This window comes from Monodelphis domestica, chromosome 5 (assembly GCF_027887165.1).
Source record: "Monodelphis domestica isolate mMonDom1 chromosome 5, mMonDom1.pri, whole genome shotgun sequence".
Lineage (NCBI taxonomy): Eukaryota > Metazoa > Chordata > Mammalia > Didelphimorphia > Didelphidae > Monodelphis > Monodelphis domestica.
Window position 1 is genome coordinate 208,843,295 of NC_077231.1, and position 22,464 is coordinate 208,865,758.

Here is a 22,464-nt window from a genome sequence, read left to right on the forward strand (position 1 = left end):
ATAGGGCATATATAAAAACAGCCTCATTATTTGATAGACAAGAAACAATGTGATTTAATTAAGTAGGGTGAGCAGCGTATTGAATTCCCGAATGATTACTTGGGTCTAAAGGTGTTTTGAGTAGGCTGACATCCAATGGCTTTTAAAACCTCTTGAGGATCATAACAAGTGATGGGGGAGATGATCAGTGGGAATGACCCAGAAATACTTGGATAATGGGTCGATGAGAATCTAGTCTGGGATGAACATTCCACAAAAAAGTATTCAAAGGAGTTCATAATCCTTTGCTAGAGTAACCCAGGGAATGATATCTACAGGCCTTGAAAGCACATACCTTATTGTCCTCATTCTACAAAAATGAATTGATTGAAATTAACTCTGTACAGTGGAAGGAGCCATGCTGGTAACCTGGCAGATCCAAATGGGGCCATATTAGTGCCCTTTCAAATACTGATATTTGTCAATGAATAACAATCCCTCTGACTTTTTAGAAATGGTGGAATAGAAAAAAATAACACTTGACATAGTAATAAATTACTGGCCTATATATCTGATGCATTCTCCAAGTGTGTGTATATATATATATATATATATATATATACACATATTTATATTTATTTTATCTATTACATATATAATATATATGTTTATACATATAAACACAGAACTTGAGCTTAAGAGTGGTAAATAGTGATACATTCCATATCTTAGATGATTTCCCAACCCTTTGTCCTTCCTGTTGCCAGAATTCTGATAAATTTAAAAAGGTGAAAAGAAAAACATCACAAGAAGATCACATTGTCTATCTGTCCATCTTCTTTTAGTCAATACCCTTGTCCCATAAGGCAGAAGTCCAATCTTATACATATATTCTACCAAAGGCCTACTTATCTGGTTCATTAAACTATGGTACTGATATGGATGATGTCATCAATTCAATCAGTGCTGTATTCAAATATTTAACAGTCAGCTGTCTGGAAAAACACTGTATGAATGACACACTTTTAAGTTTAATCTGCATTATTAACATTTTCTCCTTTACTTTCTTAAGCCTAGAAATCATGAAAAGGAAAAAAAATCAAGCGTTGATTTGTAGTATTTGCCGATTTCTGAGGGATAAATGCTCACTCTGAAAATTTAACACTTGATTCTTGATAGCTGGTCCAAGCTGGCTCCAGTTCATCCCTGAATTCAGTCCTTATATTTGCTAAGTTTCTTCATGCAGACAAAAATCTGTTTCATGACCATCCTAATTGCCAATTGTCATTCTACAGATGTATATTCCTGACCCTAATGAGACAAGGTAGGAGTGTGGTTGGTACAGGGAAAATTTAATCCCATTCTTGGAGAAATAGAGTATGTTTTGTACAGATGGAAAATTTGCAACACCTGAGCTACATTCCCAGCATCCTTTTAAGTTACGTCATCATTTTACGTAGGGATGCTTAAGAGATATATTTGCCTGAGACCCATGCTGAGAGGCTCTTTTTTCGGAGCTTGTGCTTTTGGTAGTGTTGCAAGTGTGAGTCTCTGTCTCTTTTTTCTCTGCTCACTTGACTGAAAGAACCCTTTTTTCCCTTCTCCTCTCTTAATTATGATTAAAAATCCTATAATCTCTTAAAGAGGAGAGACATTGCAAAATAATGTGGCCATGGATCTACCAATAATGTAAGGCTCTACTTACATGCCTGGCTTGGCTCCTGCCATCATCACCATGCGCAGGGCAATTCTCTTGTGCAAGTTCCATTTCTCCACTGCCGCTGCCACACAGATGACTCCCATCAACAGCAGGGTGGTGTTTTTGAAATACTCTGCAGCCACCTGAAGGGAGGCAAGAACTGGGTCCAGTCATCTAGAAGGATAGGGGTTTCTGGAGACTTTCTTCTAACTTTTCAATAAATATTTATGAACTAAATTTGACTGACTCCTATCATCAAGTCAGCTGGGAAGGGGTTCCCTTCAGGTTCTAAATCTGTATCCTTCATAGAGAATTTATGAGACAACACAGACAAGAATGGTAAGAATCCACTTTTTGGACTTTGTAAATACATTTTATTAACTGTTTTGGGGTTTTAGAGGTCAGAAAATTATATTTTAAATGATCCAATTTTAATATGCTCAAATCCTTTGATATAATATGTTGTGGGTATTTTCTGAAGGTCAAACAAATCAAATGGATAAGATAAGAAAGTAGAGTTGAGTTGTGATCAGCACTGATGCCTATTGATGAATTGAATATGAATATGAATATTGATTGAATATGCCTATTGATTTATGGAAGTGTTGAAGAATAGCTATATGTAAGGTACTGTGCTAGTGCCTAGGAATAGGAATAAGAATAGCTAGCATTTATAGAACTCTCTAAGATTTGTAAAGCACCTTACAAATAATTATCTTGTTTTACCCTTACAGCCAGCCCTGGGAGGTATTATAATCTCCATTTTATAAAGGAGGAAACTGAGGCAGACAGAAGTTAAGTTCTTTGTCTAGGATCACACAGCTATAAAGTATGGATTAGAGATTGATTGTGTAGAAGGCTTTGAATGCAAGGATTGTGTTTATAATTTTTTTTTGTTCTTAAGAAATGTGGAATTGCTAAAAGATTTTAAGTAAAGAAATTTCATGACTCCTCAATCACATTCTGGTCTATCATTCCAGAACAATTATACATTATTTCTCATATTCCCAACGAAACTGGCCCACTTGCTGTTACCCACATACGATATTTCCTCTCTCCACTCTTACCTTTGCACAGTGTGTCCCCAATGCCTAGAATGCTTTTCCTTCCTACTCCAGAACCTTTAATTCCTTTTAAGACTCAGCTCAACAGCTGCCGTCTTCAAGAGGCCTTTCCTGCTTTTCCCTAGTTGTTAGTGTTCTTCCACAAATCATCATATATTTATTTTGTCCGGATCCTATATTTACTTATCTGTGTTGGGAATATATCCTTCCTAATTGTAAGTTACTGAGAATATGTTTTATATCTTTTTTAGTATAAAGCAAATCCCTTGGGAGCAGGGACTATGTAACTTTTATATTTATTTCTATTTATATCGCTAGCATCCAGCACAGTTCCTGGTACATAATGGGTGCTTAATTCCATGCATGCTGATTGATATTGATTGATCAGAAAGGCAGATTAGGAAGATTAGAACAGTCATGCGAAGGATGTACAGGAGATGGTGTACATTGGAGGTAAGGAGAATAATGAAGAAACCAAGTGAGAAAAGGTAAGGTGCTAAATGGGGGTGGAAGTGGTACCTTTGGAATGGAAAGGAGAGATACAATGGTGATAGAATTGACAGAAATTGGAAATTCTTTGAATGTGTGTAATGAGGGAGAAGGAAGAGTCAAAAATGACTTGTAATATATGCTGTCTTGTGACGTGGCTTGTATTTTAAGCTTACATCATTGTTTAATTTTCACTTGTATGTATGTCATTTATCCACTAGACTGTCAGTGGGGTGTATGACTGTTAAAGGAGGACTAGCAACTCTAGTGTGAGGGCTTGCTTAGCTCTTTTCAGGGCTGCTCATCCACATTCTGTGCCCAGCTCTCACCATGACTTCAAGAAGTTGTAGCATGCCTAGTTGCTTTACCCAATAAACCATCATGGCAGATAGTCTAAACCAGGTTGAAGGTAACTGATGAGCACAAATCCATAGGTGAATTAGGGGAAACAAATTGTTCTCATTCACCCATTCCACCCCAAGCTTGTGAAGACTTCCTGGGGTGGAATGGGTGAATGAGAACAATTTGTTTCAATAACCTTAATGGTGTTAATTAAATAAAAATTTCAAAAAAACCCGCAAAACATAATGGTGGCTGAAGTAGGTGCTGTGGAGGAGTACTTGGTCAGACCTTAAAGATGCCATGGTCATCCATTGCATCCCAGGCCATTGCCAGTTGTCCTGACTTTTGCCCTGGACTTGGATGACTCTGGAAGAAAGAATGGGCTGACAGCTTTGTGCAACTCTATTTCACTTAAAAATCCAGTTCATAGACAAGTGAAGATATCACTCTGTGATCTCATTGATCTTCTTCAAAGAGAAAAGACGGGCAACAAGAAAAGACTGTAAGCAGGCATACATTTTTTTGGCATTCCCAGAACAAAGTAGATATATAATAAATACTCATGGAATGAATAAATGAAAATTATTGAAATTGGAAAGAGAAGGTATGACCACTTGACAAAATAGTAAAAAAGAAAAACCGACCTGTCTTATATGTTCAATTAATTTTCATCCATGTTGTAAAAGTTACACAGAATCTAGATCATTCCCCAATTCCAAGTTGGAATGCCTCCCTACTGATTCCTAAAAGAGGGAAAGATTATCTCCATAAAGATGTTTGGAAGAAGACAGAGATGTCTCACTTTTGGCTTCTGCATTACCTACCATATGCTTGGCTCATAGTAGGTACTTACCAAATGCCTGTTGATTGGTTGATTGAACTCTCTTGATTGCTTAGCCCTCATAGGCAAATCCATTTGGTCCCCCTTAGTATCCAAAGGAAATAATGATCACGAATCCTACTGAGGATATGATATCCCCACCTTGCAGGAGCTCATTAGAGTTTTGGGGAAATCCATTCTCCCCTTCTGGTGACATGAATGATTTGATTTGATGTCTGACCCAAGCATAAAAGTGCTGGTTTCCTGACAGGAGGTGAAAATACCATTGAAATGGCTTTAGAAAGAACCTAAGCAACAATCTGGAGTCATCTCACATTGTAGAGTGGAACAAGTGCCAGACAAGAAGTCAGAAAGATTGAGGTTCTGTTCAGACTTCATAGGATTCCTTTCTAATGACTGGTTTTATTTGCATGGTGCTTTCCCATAGTCCTGGCAGGTAGCTTAGTACTATTATCTCCAGCTTCTGAAAGACCAAAGCACAGACGACTCACTTTGTATGCACAGGCTCTTGGTACTCTGAAGTGCTTTTTCAAAGTCACTTCAGTGTTACCACTTCCAAGAGTTTGTGCAGGAACTCTATATTTTTAGGGTAATTGTTATTTCAGTCTCCAGGCACTTCCCATCCCAAAATTCTGGCTGTCTCTGACAGCCCTTCGGGAAGTCCAGTGCAGGTATTAGAGGGAATGTGTGGGGTGATGGCTTCTGGAAACTAGAAACCAGTGATCCCAATGGCAGTTGAATTGACTTGGGCATCACAGGCAAGGCAGAAGGCCAGTGGGTACCACACAAGTATTGTCTGTAGCATCTCTACAGCTGGTCCCTTAATCATTTGCACTCTCATAATCTTGACCTCTAGGTTCCAGCCTTCTCATATTTAAAATGTTTTTGCCTTTACAGAATTGTGCCATTATTTAAAAAATCACTTGTCTTACCAATTACAGCATAGAACCCTACTACCACCTGGTGGCAAGGTAGGCAAGAAGAATCCGTAAGGAGCACAGCATTGAGACCTGGATGGTGGGTAGATGTAGGCGACAATTAAGATTCAAAATGGTCTCATCAGTATTTCTGTGTCTTAGGGAATTGGGAGGCCTGAGGAGAGGGAGAGAGACTGGAACAGTCAGTCCATTTATTGATTAAATTTGCTATCTTATATGGGCAAGGTTCATGGAACCTCAAACCAATGACAATAGTAACATCAAAGATCACTATCACAGATCACCGTAATAGATATAACAATAATGAGAAACTTTGAAATTCTGCAAAAAAACCCTACAGAAATGTGACCCAGACATGACATGGGCACATACTGTTGGAAAAATGATGCTGACACACTTGCTTCCTGCAGGGTTGCCACAGACCTTCAATTTGTCATATTTGCAATATCTTTTTTTTTTGCAATATTGCATATTGCATTTGTAATAATGCAATATGCAAAGTGCAATAAAATGGGGTGTGCCTGTAAAATTCTATGAGGAATCAATGAAAAAAAACTGGGTCTGTTTAGTCTAAGAACCAGAAGATTTGGGGACCTTAGAACTGGAATTGCAGCATTGTAGGATCATCGATTAGAAGCTAGAGGGGATATCAGAGGCTGTTGAGATTAAATGACTTGCCCTAGCTCACAGAGTTAGTCAGTATCTAGACTTCCAACCCAAACATTCCTGATTCCAAGGCCAGTGCTCTATAAACTACACATGATCTTTTTTGAAGGGACTTTAAGGGATCATTTCAATAGAACCTAAGTCTGTTGAGGGCAAGGATGACTTAATTTTAATCTTTGCAAGTTAGCACATAGTAGGTGCTAATAAATGCTTGTTGATTGAACAAAGTTGTCCAGCTCTGCCATTTTATTCATAAGGAGCTGAGGTCCAGAGGAAGGAAGAGACCTGCCCATGGTCACACATGTTGTAAATGACAGGATTTAAATGTTGTAAATGATAGGATTTAAGTTGGAAATCCCAGGCCACTAAAACAGAGCTCTTTTCAATCTATCTTAGAGAACAAATTACAGCATAATGTGCTAACCATTCCCTAATATCCTAATAAGTCAGCACATAGGAGAGCCAGCAGCCTGTTTCTTATTTCTCCAGAGGGCAGGCTGAGAATCAGTGGGTGGAAGTTACCAAAGATTAAATTTGTGCTTAATGTGAGGAAGAACTTTCTAAAGTAAAGGCTATTTTTCTATGGAATAATAAACAGGTTGACAAGTTTCACCAGAATTATTTAAGTAGAAGGTGGGTAAATCAACCATTCATCTGTGGAGACACATCAGATAGGATTTCTTGGAGACTAAATGATAACCAAGGTCCACCCGACTGTAAGGTTTTATAATTCTTTATTCATTCTAAAGTGTTTTTTTGATCCCAACATTCTCCTTCCTACACAGTAATTGATAGAGGAGCCCAGTAACATTTTCTACAAAATCTGGGTGCCTTGACATGGTCTTTCTAACAATTGTAACAAAATCTCCATTTATCACAATCTCTGACAGTCTGGTTCCTCTAAAGAATTCTGCTTACCAGCCTCTCTTCTGACTTTCTGCCAATTATTTTTCTCCCTTATTTTGGATCTTAGCTATAAACCCTCCTCCTCCAAGAAATCCTACCAGACTACCCCACCTAACTCCATTCATACCAACAACCACAAAACATTCATGCACATTAGGTAGTTCCAAGCAGCTGTTGCTAGTTATATACAGAGATGATTTCCCTCACTTAACATAACATACATTCTAGGAGAATTCATTCTAAAATGAATTTAAATGTAATTAATTATTTTCCATTGATTTCAATCACAAAAATGAGGCAACATTTAGTCAGAAAAAATTGGTACCATAAAATCACATTTAAGATCATTATGACCCATTAAAATCTTATACAAAGCAAATCTTCTGGTAAAATGTTAAGCATATTTAATAATATTATAGGATGGTATTGTGGATGGAACAGTGTACTGGGAGCCAGGAGATGTGGCTTTTTATGCTTCCTGGTTTTTCAACTAACTAGCTATGTGATCTTGGGCAAGTCACAATCTCTGTAGACCTCAATTTGCTCATTTGAATAATGAAAGAGTTGGATTAGATGGTTCTTAAGATCCATCCCAGCATTAAAATACTTTGATTAAATAATTTATATTGTAACATGATTGTGGGGTTAGCAAAGTGCCATGCTTCAAGTGGTGGGCATTCTCCAAGTATCAGATAGGAAATTGCTGTTGGGGACTGGTATGGGGGGCAGGGATAGGTTTCCCCCACTCCACCAAACTGGTCTATTTCAGAGCCACAAATGATTGGTTTCAGGGCTGGGATCCCAGTTCCATTCTTTGCTATTCCACTGTGGTCACTGGCTCTGGGGTAGGAAGACAAGATGGCGGGAAGTTGCCACAGCCCTCTCCCTGGGACATGGCCTTCTTTATTAATAAAAGCACCTCCTTTCCCCATTCCCAAATATGTACAAAAATGAGTCCAGAGAAGAGGATCTGGCACATACTTCAAGACCAGGCAGATTGTCAATGCCAGGGTTTCTGTTCCTAGAGAGGAGATGGAGAGGTGGCTACATAGAATAATGGAGAGAGGAAACAAGAAAGGCAGAGTAAGAATTGAATTTGGGTTATCCTAAGACCCGAGTCCAGCTCTTTGTCCACCACACTGGAGATATTTATTAAATAGTTACAACAACATATATAAAAGCACATTAAAAGGAGCCAGGAAGGACCAAGTCTTAGAAAATGTTCAGATCATGCTTCAGATATAGTTGACTAATTGTTTGACCCAGAGAAAATGATATAACCACTTTGAACCTCAGTTTCTCCATTTATAAAATGGGAATAGGTATGATGCTAACACCTTTGTCACAGGGTTGTTGTGAGGATCAAATGAAAATATATGTAAAGCACTTTGCAAACCCTAAAGCACTATAAAATAATTTATCTTAGTAAATAATAGTAACGATGTTGATATTATCAATATTATTGAGAGGTGGATGAGATCACTAAATTATTTCAATGAGAATCTCTTAACTAACCCTTTGTTGTAAGTCTATAAGGCAGTTTGGGGATGGTGGTGGTAGGGAATATCTCAATCTGATTTTTCTCAAATATAATATCCTTGTGTACAAAATTTTCACACAGTTTGAGTTGTTTTTCTGGAAAGGTTGAAATCATTCTAATCACAGGTCACAGGGATCACAGAACTCATTGAATTGACTGACTCAGTGGATAGAGATGATGAAGGCTGACATTCATGATCACCTTGCTCATTATGGGCAGAGTGTAGACTCTTGCTAGGGCCAGGTTTTTTTCCTTTCATCCCAAGTTTTTTGACTATTTTAGATGGGTCCTGAATTGGTTGGAGGTCTTTGGTGATGATGTTGCTATAGCAATAGGGACCTTGATGGAAGAGCTGACAAAAGCTTTGGTCTAATGGTGAGGACATAGGCAGGGTTACAAGAGAGGGTCACTGGATTTTGTCATGGTCTGGTTATTTTGGATTGGGGTTAGTTAAATGGCTGGTTGGTATGAGGCTGGCCAGGGTAATGGTTTCCTGGAGTTTCTTATTGGTGATGGCAGACCTTGCTGTGTACCATCTTTGACTCTTCCCTCCCATCTACTGCACATGTCCAGTAAGTTGCCAAATTCTTCTAATTCTGTCTCCACAATATTTTTGCATTTAGTCTGTCTTCTTCACTATCCCAGTACTTTCCTTAGATCTGACCCTTATTTCTTTTAGCCTTTTCCCTACTTAATCTCTCTGAATAATCTTTGTAATGTACTGCTTTGATCACATAATTTTTCCACTTAAAAACTACCCATCATTCTCCATTTCTTATTAAAGTATAAATTCTTAGGGGCAGCTGGGTGACTCAATGGATTGAAAGTCAGATCTAGAGACGGGAGGTCCTGGGTTCAAATTTGACCTCTGACACTTCCTAACTGGGCAAGTCATTTAACCTCCATTGCCTAAGCCATACCACTTTTCTGCCTTGGAACTGATACACAATATTGATTTTAAGATGGAAGGTAAAGGTTTTAAAAAAAGAAAAAAAGAAATGGCTCCTCCAGGAGCAGCTAGATGGCTCAGAACAGATAGAGAATCCAACCTGGAGGACCAGAGTTCAAATGTGACCTCAGACCCTTCCTAGCTTTAAGACTCTGGGCAAGTCACTTGGCTCCCCCTTGCATAGTCCTAGCCCTTACTATTCTTATGTCTTGGAACCAATGCACATCATTGATTCTAAGATGGAAGGTAAGGGTTCAAGAATAAATAAGGTACACACTCTTGATTCTGGCATTTAATGCTCCCTGTTAACTTGTTCTATCCTGTTATTTAGCCAGTGTGCTATTCCTCTTCCCATGTTATATATGCTGGTTAATCATGGCTCCCAATTCTTGTCCTACACTTGTTTTGTTTCCAAGTCTTTGTTCCCTCTATATAATAAACTCTCTTCCCTACCCAGGTGTTGAAAATTCTTCTTTCTTCAAGTGCCACCCAAATGATGTCTTCCCTGACCCCAATTCCTCCTCCCCATTCCTCTTGTCCCAGTGGGATCATTCCCTCCCCAACTTTTTTCATAGCGCTTTGCCTAGTCCTTCCTGGTTGCTATCATATTCTACCTCTAGCATGCTTTTGTGCCTGTTGTAGATATTTAAGTGCAGTGGACAAAGTGTTGGACTTGGAATTTAAGATGACTCAAGTTCAAATCTTGCCTCAGACACTTATTTAGCTCTATGACCTTAGATCATTTGATTTTTCTCAGCCTCCATTTGCTCAGCTGTAAAATGGGGATAATAACAAAAATGCTTACTTCACATGGTTTCTGTGAGGATCAAATTAGATAATATATGAAAAGTGTTTTGTGCACCTTAAAGCATTATGTAAATACTCACTATTAATATCTATTAATTGAACTGAATTGGGAATACATTGATGTTTATACCATCTGCCCAAAGGAGGGGGCTTGATGCAGTGGAAAGAGCATAGGCTCTGGTGTGAGGGGATCCATGTTCACATTCCTCCCCTTACTCTCACTTGCTTGCTACCTCTGTGAATTTGGCCAAATTGCTTAACCTCTCCAGGCTTCAGTTTCTTCATCTGACTTCATCTGAAATTTAAATTTTCTTCTAGTTCCAGATTCATGACCTCATTGAAATCAAATCTCTGTTCTGATTCTGAGGATGATGAGGGACTATTTTCCCTTTGTAAGTTCATGGTGTGATGAGAGCCATAGCTGGAGTTGCCTCTGGTACCCTCGAGAGGCCTTATCCTAGCACGCTTCGGATTGGAGCATTTCTCTTAGAGGGACTCTGAGATGGGGTGTTTGGGCGGTATGCAGTATAGAGGAGGATGAGGGTATAAGCATGCAGCTTTTTAGCTCTGAAATCCAGTGGTATGCTCATTTTATATTGGCATGGGCTTCTTAGCCAATTGTAGAGTGATATGTATGCTCCTCCTAGTTTTCATGGACTTATTTGTTATTGTTCAATCATTTTTCATTTGTTTCTGATTTTTTTGTGACTCCATTTGGGGCTTTCTTGGTGAGGATACTAGAGTGGTTTGCCATTTCCTTCTCTAGCTCATTTTACATATGAGGAAATTGAGGCAAATAGGGTGAAGTGACTTGGCCAGGGACACACAACTAGTAAGTGGCTGAGGCCAGATTTGAACTCAAGAAGATGAATCTTCCCGATTCCTGGCCTGACACACTATCTGCTGTGTCACCTAGCTGTCCATGGGCTTAAATTATTTTTATAGAGCTTAATGAGATCCTTGAGATGCTTGGGAGTGAAGGGGTTGTTGCTCTTTTGAACAAACATCCTTCAGGTTTTGAATTAAGTCCTTGTGAGAATGGGAAGCACTGCACTATTAGACTCAACAGATTATGCGCTTCTGAATGTTCCTCCTTGTGTATGTGCTAGAGGACCATTTCTGTTTCTCAGCTTTAGTCCCCTATTTCTATTTTCTAGGTTCTACGTTGTCTGGTCTTGGATCTTCTCTATCCAGGAAAGACCATGTGTGTATTGGTATGAATTAGGCTTAAAAAGGATACAGTGACTTGGCTCCTTTTTAAAGGACACAGTTAATGGTAGGTTTAGAAAATCAGGAGGCACTAATTAATAAATACTTATGATTTCTTTAAGTCTCCATTGATGTGTTGTAGCAATGGAAAAGCCAAAGGCGGTGGGATGGGGCTAGGTACTGAGTATGGGATAGGAACTACAAATAGATTGTGGGTCCAATAGCAACTATATTTCTTCTTCCCTTAGGGATTGTATAATTGAAAATCTGTTACCCTAAAAAAAGAACTACATATCCTGAGAGTCCACTGACTTCTTGTCATTATGACTTCCAATATATAGAGGATAAAGGGAGTGGGCGTTGAAGCTCCTCCTCTCTCTTTGGCTTGATGTAGCATCAGAGGTGATGGTGGTAAGGTGAGGAAATTTGAAAATGGCTAACCAGCCATGGGCATGTGGTTTTGGTTTTTATTTTGTATCCTCTTTATTCCTTGATTTCTAATGATCATTTAATAAACCTCCTAAACTATAATTTTTTTTATTATTTGAGATATAAATTTAATTTTTGCAGAACTCTAGCTCAAATTGAAAGCCATAAAAGGCATGGTGGTCCAAATGGTGTCTTTCATTACCATTTCTACTTGTTCCACTCAATCTGAGTAGTTTTCTGATTTCTTAGGATCATAGAACCATACACTTTAGAATTTGGAGGCCATTGAATCCATTCCCCTCATTTTGTAGAGAAGGAAACTGAGGTACATAGAGGTTATGCTAGTTGCTGAGGATCTTGACATATGGTATCCAGGTTTTGAATTGGGTTAAGTTTGCAGGGAGTGTGATGATTCTTCAATTCTCCCTCCTTGTCCTGTTCCTTAAGTCAGTGGTCTTGAGAGTAGAACACAGCCTCATAGCAACAGAGATTTGGAGCTGGAAGGGACCACCGAGTCCAATTTCTTCCATTCACAAATATGGAAACTGAGGATCAGAGATGTTAAGTGATTTGCCCAAGGTCAAACAACTAGTAAATGCCTGTGATAGGATTTGAACTCAAGTCTTCCTGACTTCAAGTTTTGATACCTCCCATATTCACATATTTGCCAAAGACCATGCTGGCTTTTAGTTTCACCCCCATCCCCCGTTTTTTTTTTTGCATAGTTCTGGAATTGATGGAGGAACTTCCTGGTGTTTTTCTTTAGTTTTATTGATGATTGAGAAGTAGCATAACATACAGAATAGAGATCCAACCTAAAAGGCAGGAAGACATGAGTTCAAATCTTGTCTCTAATATACTGGCTGTTGACCTTGGGCAAAACACGATGCCTCTCATTGCTCTTGGCAACTCTTTAAAGAGGCAAGATATGAGCCTTCCTATATTAATGAAGTCCTAGATCAAAGCCCTGTTCCTTAGTGATCATTGCTTCATCGGGCACCCTTTAAACTCTTTGCTGGGGAGTCTCTTAGGGGAGTCACCATCAGCTGTCACCCTCTTGCCCTTTTTCCTAGAGAACATATTTCTTCCTGGATTTTGCCTAAGGCTTGGGTCTAAGGGATGCTGCCCCCCTTGGTCAAAGACTATGGACTATCTCTAAGTGACAGACGGTTAACGACGGTGGTGTTTGGTCAGTTGAGCAGAGAGAAGGTTGTGACCACAAGGTCATGGCGTACAGAAAGCTGACGTCAGGGTGGAAACTGGTTCCCCAAATAGCTCAGGGTGAGAAGAGGGCAATAATTCCAGGTTATGACATGTGGTCAGAAAAGGAAGATGCTTGTCATCAGAACCAATAAGGCCTTGAAATCGGGCAGTTTTGCCACCTCAGATCCAGCTTTCGACATTCCCCTCTTGCTTTAATGAGAGTACTCATCTCGACTTGAAGGGATGGGACTGCAGGAAAAGTTCTCTGGGAATGGCACAGGAGTCAAGGAGTCCCAGGTAGGGAGCTTTGGGATGCTTAGAAGAGGTCATTCCTGAGACTTCTTAGTCCTCAAAATAGCTGTCAAAGCTTGAGCATTAAAGCCTGTACTTTAATTCTCTAGCAGAGGCCATTAGGTTATCATTCATGGACAGCTTTCTTCTAATTAAATCACAGTTTGCAACAGGCTTAATTATCTAGTTTCCTACAAAAAGCAATAAACAAGAAAGAGATCTTTTACTTAGTGGCTGCAGTGAGAATTTACAGCTGATAGCTTAATGGTGAAGGATTAAAAAAAAATAGTAGACCCAATGTAGTTAAGAGCTATGTATGATAACAATATAATAATGGATAATATTATCCTGGCCTCAGATATTTATTAATGATGCGACCCTGGGCAAGTCATTCAACCTCTGTTTGCCTCAGTTTCTTCATCTTTAAAATGAGGATAATAATAGCTCCTATCTCCCAGGGCTGTTGTGAGGTTCAAATGAAATAATTGTAACACATTTAGCACAGTGTCCTAGAATTTAGTAAGTTCTATGTAAATGCTGTTATTGTTGTTTTAATTATTTGGGCTCACAGTTAAATAGGAGGAAAGCAGACTGGATTGTCTTTGGAGGGTACAAAATTGCTTTAATGACCTAGAGCTTTATTATTTTTAAAAAACCCTTCCCTTTTGTCTTATAATCAATACGATGTGTTGGTTCCAAGGCAGAAGAGTGGTAAGGGTTAGGCAATGGGGGTTAAGTGACTTGCTCAGGGTCACACAGCTGGGAAGTGTCTAAGACCAGATTTAAACCCAGGACCTGATTCAATCCACTGAGCCACCCAGTTGCCCCCTGACCTAGAACTTTTCTATGAAACAAAGGCCCATCTTTTTAATACTGATATCTTCTGGTGGTGTTGTATGACTAGATACACACAGAGAAATATGTTCTCTAGCCACAATAGTCTCTAATGAATTAAGAAAGAGAAGTCAATGGAGAACATGTTTTGGGTATGAGCACACTACAGCAAAGGAAGAATTATGAAGGAGACTATAGAAAAGTATGGTTGGATGAAATGTATGGGCACAGAAGAAGCTGGGCTAGTTACATGACAAGAGCAAAGCATAATTGGTAGATCCTGGCCCCCATTGGTATCTTTGTGATATTAAAAGATAATGATGAAGGCTACTACTACCCACTTATGGGAGGATGTTCCCTTTTCTTTTAGGCAATCCTCATATAATATCATTAATGGGACTCCTTGACCATTCTCATGGACTTTCTTTAATCATGCTCCAGTTAATAAATTTATTTATGAAAATGTGGCACTTGAAAAAGAACACAAAACTTTAGAAGTGGTCTAATACATGTTGAGTCCAATGGGACCATTGCCTCTCTTGTCCTGAATGCTTTTATTATCCAGATTTGTTTCTTCACTTGTAGAAGAAAAGCCAAAAGGCCTCTGTCCTGCAAATGAGTATTGTTTGGGGCACAGAAAAATTAAGTTATTTGCCAATAAGTTATATTGCCATAACCAATTTGTGTTAGAGATAAGACTGGAAAACAGGTCTTTTTTCCAACTGCCTTTGGCAGTCTGGTGAAGCATGTGAACTCCTTGACAAAATTCATTTGGAAAAAATGGAAGGAAATGTTAAATTTCAGTTAGAAGCTAGTGAACATAAAAAAGTAATTTTCCCCCCCAATCCAAACTGATTCTGCCCTGAAATCAACCTATAGTTTCCTTGAGGGTCTATGAACCCTTTTTCTCTAAGAAGCTCTTCTCTAAGGCTAATCTTTGATCTGCTACTCTAAGATGTCTCTCTCTCTATGCTCTTAAGGATACTAAACTTCTTGTAGTGTGTTTTAAGAATTAGTTAGCTTTTTTGGTTGATAAGGCAAAGTATTGGCCCATATTAAGCTTTTAATCAGCAGCCAAAATCTTTGAGTATTTTTTATACAAATTGATGACATTTGTTGTAATGACAATTCTTAACGTTTCACTTTGTTATGTTCATGTTCTTTCTTTCTTTCTATCTATCTATCTATCTATCTATCTATCTATCTATCTATCTATCCCTATCTATCAATCTGTCCTTGTCCATCCATCCATCCATCCATCCATCCATCCATCCATCCATCCATCCATCCACCCACCCACCCATCATCCATCTCTCTCTCTTCCTCTCTCTCTAATCTACCTACCTACCTACCTACCTACCTACCTACCTACCTACCTACCTACCTATCTATCTATCTATCTATCTATCTATCTATCTATCTATCTATCTATCTATCTTCCTGTCTGTCTCTCTTTTTATCTACCTATCTATCCACTTTGTGTCATTGTCTCAGAGAATATAATGAATTCCTATTATAGGTAAAAGTCTTGAATTGGTCCCAAATTGGATATATACAAGGTTGTATAAGACAAGGCTCTTGCTTTACATCTGCTTATCAGCAAGCTGGGGAGATGAAGATATCTACAGAACAATTTATAATACATGGCACATTATAGTGGTACAGACTGAAAGGTTATAGATAATCTTAGAAGAGGGAGATATCAGTTCTGGTTGGGGTGAACAGAGGAGTGTTTGCCAAGGTGGTGGGATTGGAATCAGATCTTGAAGGATATGGATTTTGATAGGCTTGGGCATTTTTAATGCAGGTGGGGATGGGAATGGCATATATAAAGGAATATAGGGTACAGCTAAATAGATTGAGAGCCAGGACCAGAGAGGGAGGTCCTGGATTCAAATATGTACACTTCCCAGCTGTGTGACCCTGGGCTAATTATTTGACCTCCATCACCTAGCCCTTACTACTCTTCTGTCTTGGAACCAATACACAGTATTGAGTCTAAGATGGAAGGCAAGGGTTTAAAATAAATAAATAAAGATACAAAAGTGGGAATGTAGAATACAAGTGGATAAGCCTTTTGAAGGCAAAGACTGTTTTTTCTTTTGTTTTTTTGTATCCCTAGTGTCTACCATATTGCTTTGCATGTAGTAAATGTTTGTTGAATTGAAGTGTTAGTAAAATACAAATACTTCAGAGACAATAAGTAGGCTAGTTTGACAGGAGCAAAGGCTTCATGTAGGAGGATAGCTCAGTTCTTTCTATGACTGAAATCATATATTTTTGCACAACTATCCAGTAAATATAAGGAGGATTGAGTTCATGGTTGTGGGACTGTTTTTACCATGTGAAAAGTTAATAGGCTTATTTATAACTACTCCAAGTCCATGACCTTGATCTCACTGGCATTGTGCATTAATCAATAATGTTAAAGCCAGTTAAACTAGGCTACTGGTTATTGGAAAATTGGTGCTTGTTATTTCACGATTCCTGTCCTCTTCCCACTTCCATCCTGGCCAGCGAGATTAGAATTTTGGCATTGCTAAGGAATAAGAAGTTTTTACATTTCATTAAAATATCTTTTGTCTTCTACCCTTGGATAAAAACATCTCCAACACTCTACCTCGTCTTACAAGGATGGTACCAGAGACTCTGCCTGTAGTTCTTATTGGCTTGACCTTCCTGACTGTTCACAATCCTAGGTCCTTTGTTGGACTGTTGCTTAGCAGCTCTTTCACAGTGTTCAGAACCTGACCTGGCTGCTTTTCCCAGGAAGATTCCATTTCCTTAGAACCCTAGTGCTTCATCATCTCCTCTAAGTCTCAGAAATGTGTCTGGCCTCTGTTCTGTTTACAGTGAGATAGAAAAATTTATCCTGTTTAATTAAATGTTGGCTTATTTGAAAAATCTTACCTCTAAGTTAGCAGTTTTTCATAAAAAGAACAGAATGGAAGAATGAATTCTAGTAACAATTTTTTTCCTTAGGTCTTTTAGAATAGAACTCTCAAACATGGCCCAAATACTCCCAAGTGTAGCCTGAACCAGATTAAAATATAATTGGTCAATATTTAACCAAATAAAAAAAAATTCAGCAAAACATTTAAAACACAAAATTTCTGTTTTTTTCTAAGTCACTCTATGGCCCACAGGGCTTCTTATGTTTTGGTTAGTGGCCCCATTTCTATATGCATTTGACACTTCTGCTTTAAAAGATGCTCATTCCTTCTCTTACAGAGTTTGCAATTCAGAAGGGGTAAAAGGTGCCAGGGTATCTGTGAACTCGAATGATGAAAGGCCTGGAGATTATACCTTATAAAAATAGATTGACGCAACTGGGAGTGCTTGCCCTGGAAAAGTTTGGCAGGGAGAATGATAGTTATCTTCAAGTATTTTAAGGACCAACAAGTGAAGTAGTGAGAATTGGTTTGTTTTGCTTTGACCCAAAGAGCAGAATTAGAAAGAAAGAGTAGAAACTGTAAAACAAAACAAAACAAAACAAAGCAGATTTAGGCTCAACGCGAGCAAAGACTTCTTGACAATTAGAAGCTATAAGAAGTGAAATGGGAGAGAGTGGGTTGATTCTTACTGGGGGACTTTAGACAAAAGTCAAATGTCACTTTATTGAGTAGAATCTTAGTTGGTGACTTTTGAGTTCAGTTCCAGCTCTAGAGATTTTGTGTGATTCTAGGATTCAATGAAAAAAAAAGTGTCATTTCTTTTACTCTTGGGTTCTTTTCCCCCCCAACTTCATTTTTCTTTCTATAGGCTTAGGTGGACATTTAAACATGGATATCTATGCTTAAACTTGGACTCTTTCTGCTGAAGAAGTTGGAAAATGTCTCAAAAAGAGAAAAGGACCAACAGTTTAAGGATAGTGACTGAGGGGAACCGCCAATGATTTTAAACTGACTGCTTCTAAGAAAGAGCCATCTAATGATCTGAGATGGAGGAGGAATATATCAGAAGGCCACTTGCAAGGCTAACTGGGAGCATTCTGGGAAACTTCATTAAGTCCAGTGCTCAATGAGCATTTACTGTTCTGTTCACAGGTTCTTAGTGCTTTAGGGAAAGATGAAGGAAAGAGCACATTTCTGAGATAGTTACAATATAATGAGATTAGAAAGGACACATGAAAAAAGGTTTTTAAAAATCACTAGTAACATATTAAGCACAAAACCATGTAGCACAAATAGTGTACTCATGCCGAGGGGATTCAGAAAAAAAGGCGTAACTGGATTTGGATGTGGTCATTCAGAGAAGGCAGCCCTTTGGAATGTGTTGGGACTTATGGATAATTAAAGAGGAGGATGACTTGTGCAAAAGATTATTAGATTATAAAGCTGATGAGGGCAGTTCTATTCACTCATACTTTGTACTTTTTAAGTTTGAATAAAGCTGTGGATTCTTTTCCCCCAGAGGACAAAGAGAAACCCTACTCAAGTGACAACTGGGTTGGTTTTACTTGTGAAATATTCTGGATCTCTTTCTCCATCTGGGATATTTAAGCAGGGTACAATGGGACCAGTGGCACAGTGTGATCTAACCTCACTGGATCGGAGCACTCCAAAGAGAGGGTAGAGGAAAGCAGGCACGAGGGCGGCAGCTCCGAGTGGGACTGCTTCTGATACCCAGTATATAGCCGTAACAATCAGGACGTAGGCACATGCAGCCTCCTGCAGGAGAGGAAAGAGGAGATTAGTCATGGCAGACATCACTGCTTGCTGTCTTCTCATCCCACCCTTGGGAACCAAGATCCACAGAGAGAGCAGGCTGAGGCAGTAGGTGGTCACATGGACTGACCAGGTTTAAAAATTAGTTTGGGGACCCACCAATGATGAAGTCAGCAACAAATTGGGACCTGGCAGTGGATGGAGTGAGCCATTTTGTCAGGGGTACAGTCCAAGAGTTGGACAGCTTGAATTTTTTTTAACTCCTCTGCCTTAGTATTAATTATTTTTAAAAAATTAATTTGCTTGTTACATTAAAATACCCAGCTAACTCCCTCCCTTTTTTCCCTTCCCTATTAGAGAAAGCATAATTTGACAAAAAGATATATGTACATATAAAACCATGTCTTACTTATTTCTATTTATCAGTTATTTCTCTGGAGGCATAAATACACAAATCATTCTTCAAACAATATTTCTATTGTTGTATATAATGTCCTTTTGGTTCTGTTTGTTTCATTCTTCATAATTTTATGTAGTTTTTTTTATATTTTTCCAAAATTAATCTGTCATTTCCTATGGTGCAGTACTATTTTATCACAATTATCTGCCACAACTTGCTTAGCCATTCCCCATTTTATGGGCATCCCTTCAATGTTAGGTTCTTTGTCCCCATAAAGAGAGCTGGCTATAAATATTTTAGAACATATAGATTATTTTCATTTTACCCTCATCTTTAGATAACAAATCCAACAGTAGTATTGCTGGGTCAAAAAGTAACTACAGCTTTATAACTCTTTGAACATAATTCCAAATTGTTATCCAAAGTGGTTGGATCATTTCACAGTTCCACCAACAGTGCTTTAGTGTCCCTGTTTTTCCATATTTCCTTCAGCATTTGTCATTTTACCCTTTTATCACTTTGGCCAATCTGATAGTTGAGAGATGATACTTCAGAATTGTTTTGATTTGCATTTCTCTAATCAGTAATGACTTAGAACATTTTTTCATATTGTTATATCTAGCTTTGATTTCTTCATTAAAAAACTGCCTGTTCATATCCTTTGACCATTTTTCAACTGGAGAATGGCTCATATTCTTATGTATTTGACAAAGTTCTCTACATATTTTAGATATGAGATCTCTATCCAAAACACTATCTATAAATTTTTTCCTAACTTACTCCTTTCTTTCTAATCTTTGCTACTTTAGTTTTATTTCTACAAACCTTTTCGATTCTATATATTCAAAATTATCTATTTTACATCTCACAATGCTTTCTACTTCTTGTTTATCCACAAATTCTTCTCCTATCCATAAATCTGATAGGTCATATGTTGCCTGTTCTTCTAATTTGCTTATGATATCCCCCCTGCCTAGGTCATATATCCATTTTTATCTTTTCTTCATAAATGGTATATCTAGTTTCTGCCAGACTGATTTCTAGTTCTCCCAACAGTTTTTTATTTGTGTGAAAAGTGTTTTATAATTAAATTTATACAGTTCCTGGTTTTGTTTTGGCAGGTTGACCTCTAAGAATTTTATATTATTTACTGTTAAGTTAAATGGAATTTCTTTTTCTGTGGCTTGCTGCTGGGCTTTGTTGTAATGTATGGAAATGCTGATGACTCATGTGGGTTTATTTTATATCCTTCAATTTTACTAAAGTTATTAATTATTTCACCTAAATTTTTAGTTGATTCTTTAGGATTCTCTAAGTATGCCATCATATCATCTGCAAAGAGTAATAATTTTGTTTCTTTATTGTTTATTCTAATTCCCACATTTTTTTCCTTTTCTTTATATGTTATAGCCAGCATTTCTCACATAATACTGAATAATAGGAGTGATAATGGGTGACCTTGCTTTGCTCCAGCTCTTAATTGGGAGGCTTTTAGCTTGTTTTCATTACAAATAATGTTTGCTGATGGTTTTTTTAGGTAGATACTATTATTGTTTTAAGGAAAGCTCCACTTATTCCTGTGTTATCTAGTGTTTTTAATAGAAATGGATATTATATTTTGTCAAAAGTTTCTTTTTTCTGCATCTATTGCGATAATTATATAATTTCTGTTGGTTTTGTTATTGAGATGGTCAATTATACTGATGTTTTCCCAATATGGAATTAGCTCTGTATTCCTGTATAAAACCAACCTGGTTGTAATGAATGGTCTTTGTGATATATTGCTGTAATCTCCTTGCTAGTATTTTATTTAAAAATTTTGCATCAATATGCATTAGGGAGATTAGTCTATAGTTTTCTTTCTCTGTTTTTTTTTCCTCTTCCTGGATTAGGTTTTAGCACCATATTTGTGTCATAAAAAGAATTTGGTAGGATTCCTTCTTTGCCTATTTTTCCAAATAATTTATATAATATTGAGATTCATTGTTCTTTAAATGTTTGGTAGAATTTACCTGCAAATTCATTTGGTCCTGTGGCTTTTTTTAAGGGAATTTCCTAGTGGCTTTTACAATTTCTTTTTCTGAGATGGGACTAAGTATCATATTTCCTCTTTTGTTAATCTGGGAAATTTATGCTTTCTTAAATACTCATCTATTTTGCTTAGATTATCAGATTTATTGGTATTTAATTGAGTAAAATAACTCCTAATAATTGCTTTAATTTCCTCTTCACTGACTGTAATTTCACCCTTTTCATTTTTAATATTGGGAATTTGGTTTTCTTCTTTCTCTTTTTATCAAACTGTCAATCATTTATCTATTTTACCACTCCCCCCCCCCCAATAAAACCAGTTCATTTTTTAAAATACTTTTACTTTCAAGTTTATTAATCTTTCCTTTGATTTTCAGGATTTACAATTTGGTATTTAATTGGAGGTTTTTAATTTGTCCTTTTTCAAATTTTTAAGAATTGCATACTCAATTGATCCCCTCTTTCTCTGTTTCATTGATGTAAGCAGTTAGAGATAAAAATTCTCCCCTAAGTACTGCTTTGGCTGCATCCCCCAAATTTTGCTAAGTTGTCTCCTTGTTATCATTCTCTTTAAAGAAATAATTGATCATTTTTATGATTTGTTTTTTGACCAAATTCTTTTAAGATTAGCTTAAGTTTCCAACTGATTCTAAGGAATTCATATGTTCTTCTGAGTTTAGTACATGTAAATTGGTATATAAAAGGGTACATAATCATCAAACAGAAATAATAATAAGACGATATCTGTTCAGCACTTTACAATTTACAAAACTCTTTCACATTCCATTTCTTTATTTGAACTTCATAACAGTTTTTTGGAGAGTCAAAGTGGTATCACAGTGGATAGGCAGCCAGCCTCAGGGTTAAGAAGTTGTCATTGTTGTATATGACATTTAATAAATCATTGATCTACAAGTATGAGAAGGTGAGTGGTTTATCTCAAGGTCATGTAGAAAGTAAGTAGCAGAAATGAGACTCTATCCTGGATCTTTGAGCTTCAACAGGACTCTTTCCATTATATCATTGTAAAGAAGTTCTTGGGGGCCGTGAAGTGGTAAAGTAGATAGAGTGCTGAGCCTGGAGTCAGGAAAGCTCTTTTTCCTGAGTTCAAATCTGGCCTCAGATATTTACTAGCTATGTGGTCCTGGGAAAGTCACTTAACCCTTTTTGCTTCAGTTCC

The 22,464-nt window shown here is 37.7% G+C and overlaps 1 protein-coding gene across 2 annotated transcripts in view; it reads right to left on the reverse strand.

Annotated features, from left to right (window-relative positions):
- The window catches only part of SLC13A4 (solute carrier family 13 member 4), a 53,830-nt gene that overhangs the window by 25,139 nt on the left and 6,227 nt on the right, over positions 1 to 22,464 (reverse strand). For both annotated transcript variants that reach the window (XM_056799735.1, XM_056799736.1), the window contains exons 2-3: positions 18,728 to 18,856; positions 1,685 to 1,821 (exon numbers count right to left, since the gene is read on the reverse strand). In XM_056799735.1, coding sequence (XP_056655713.1) covers positions 1,685 to 1,821; positions 18,728 to 18,856 — 266 coding nt within the window. The remainder of the gene's footprint in view (positions 1 to 1,684; positions 1,822 to 18,727; positions 18,857 to 22,464) is intronic.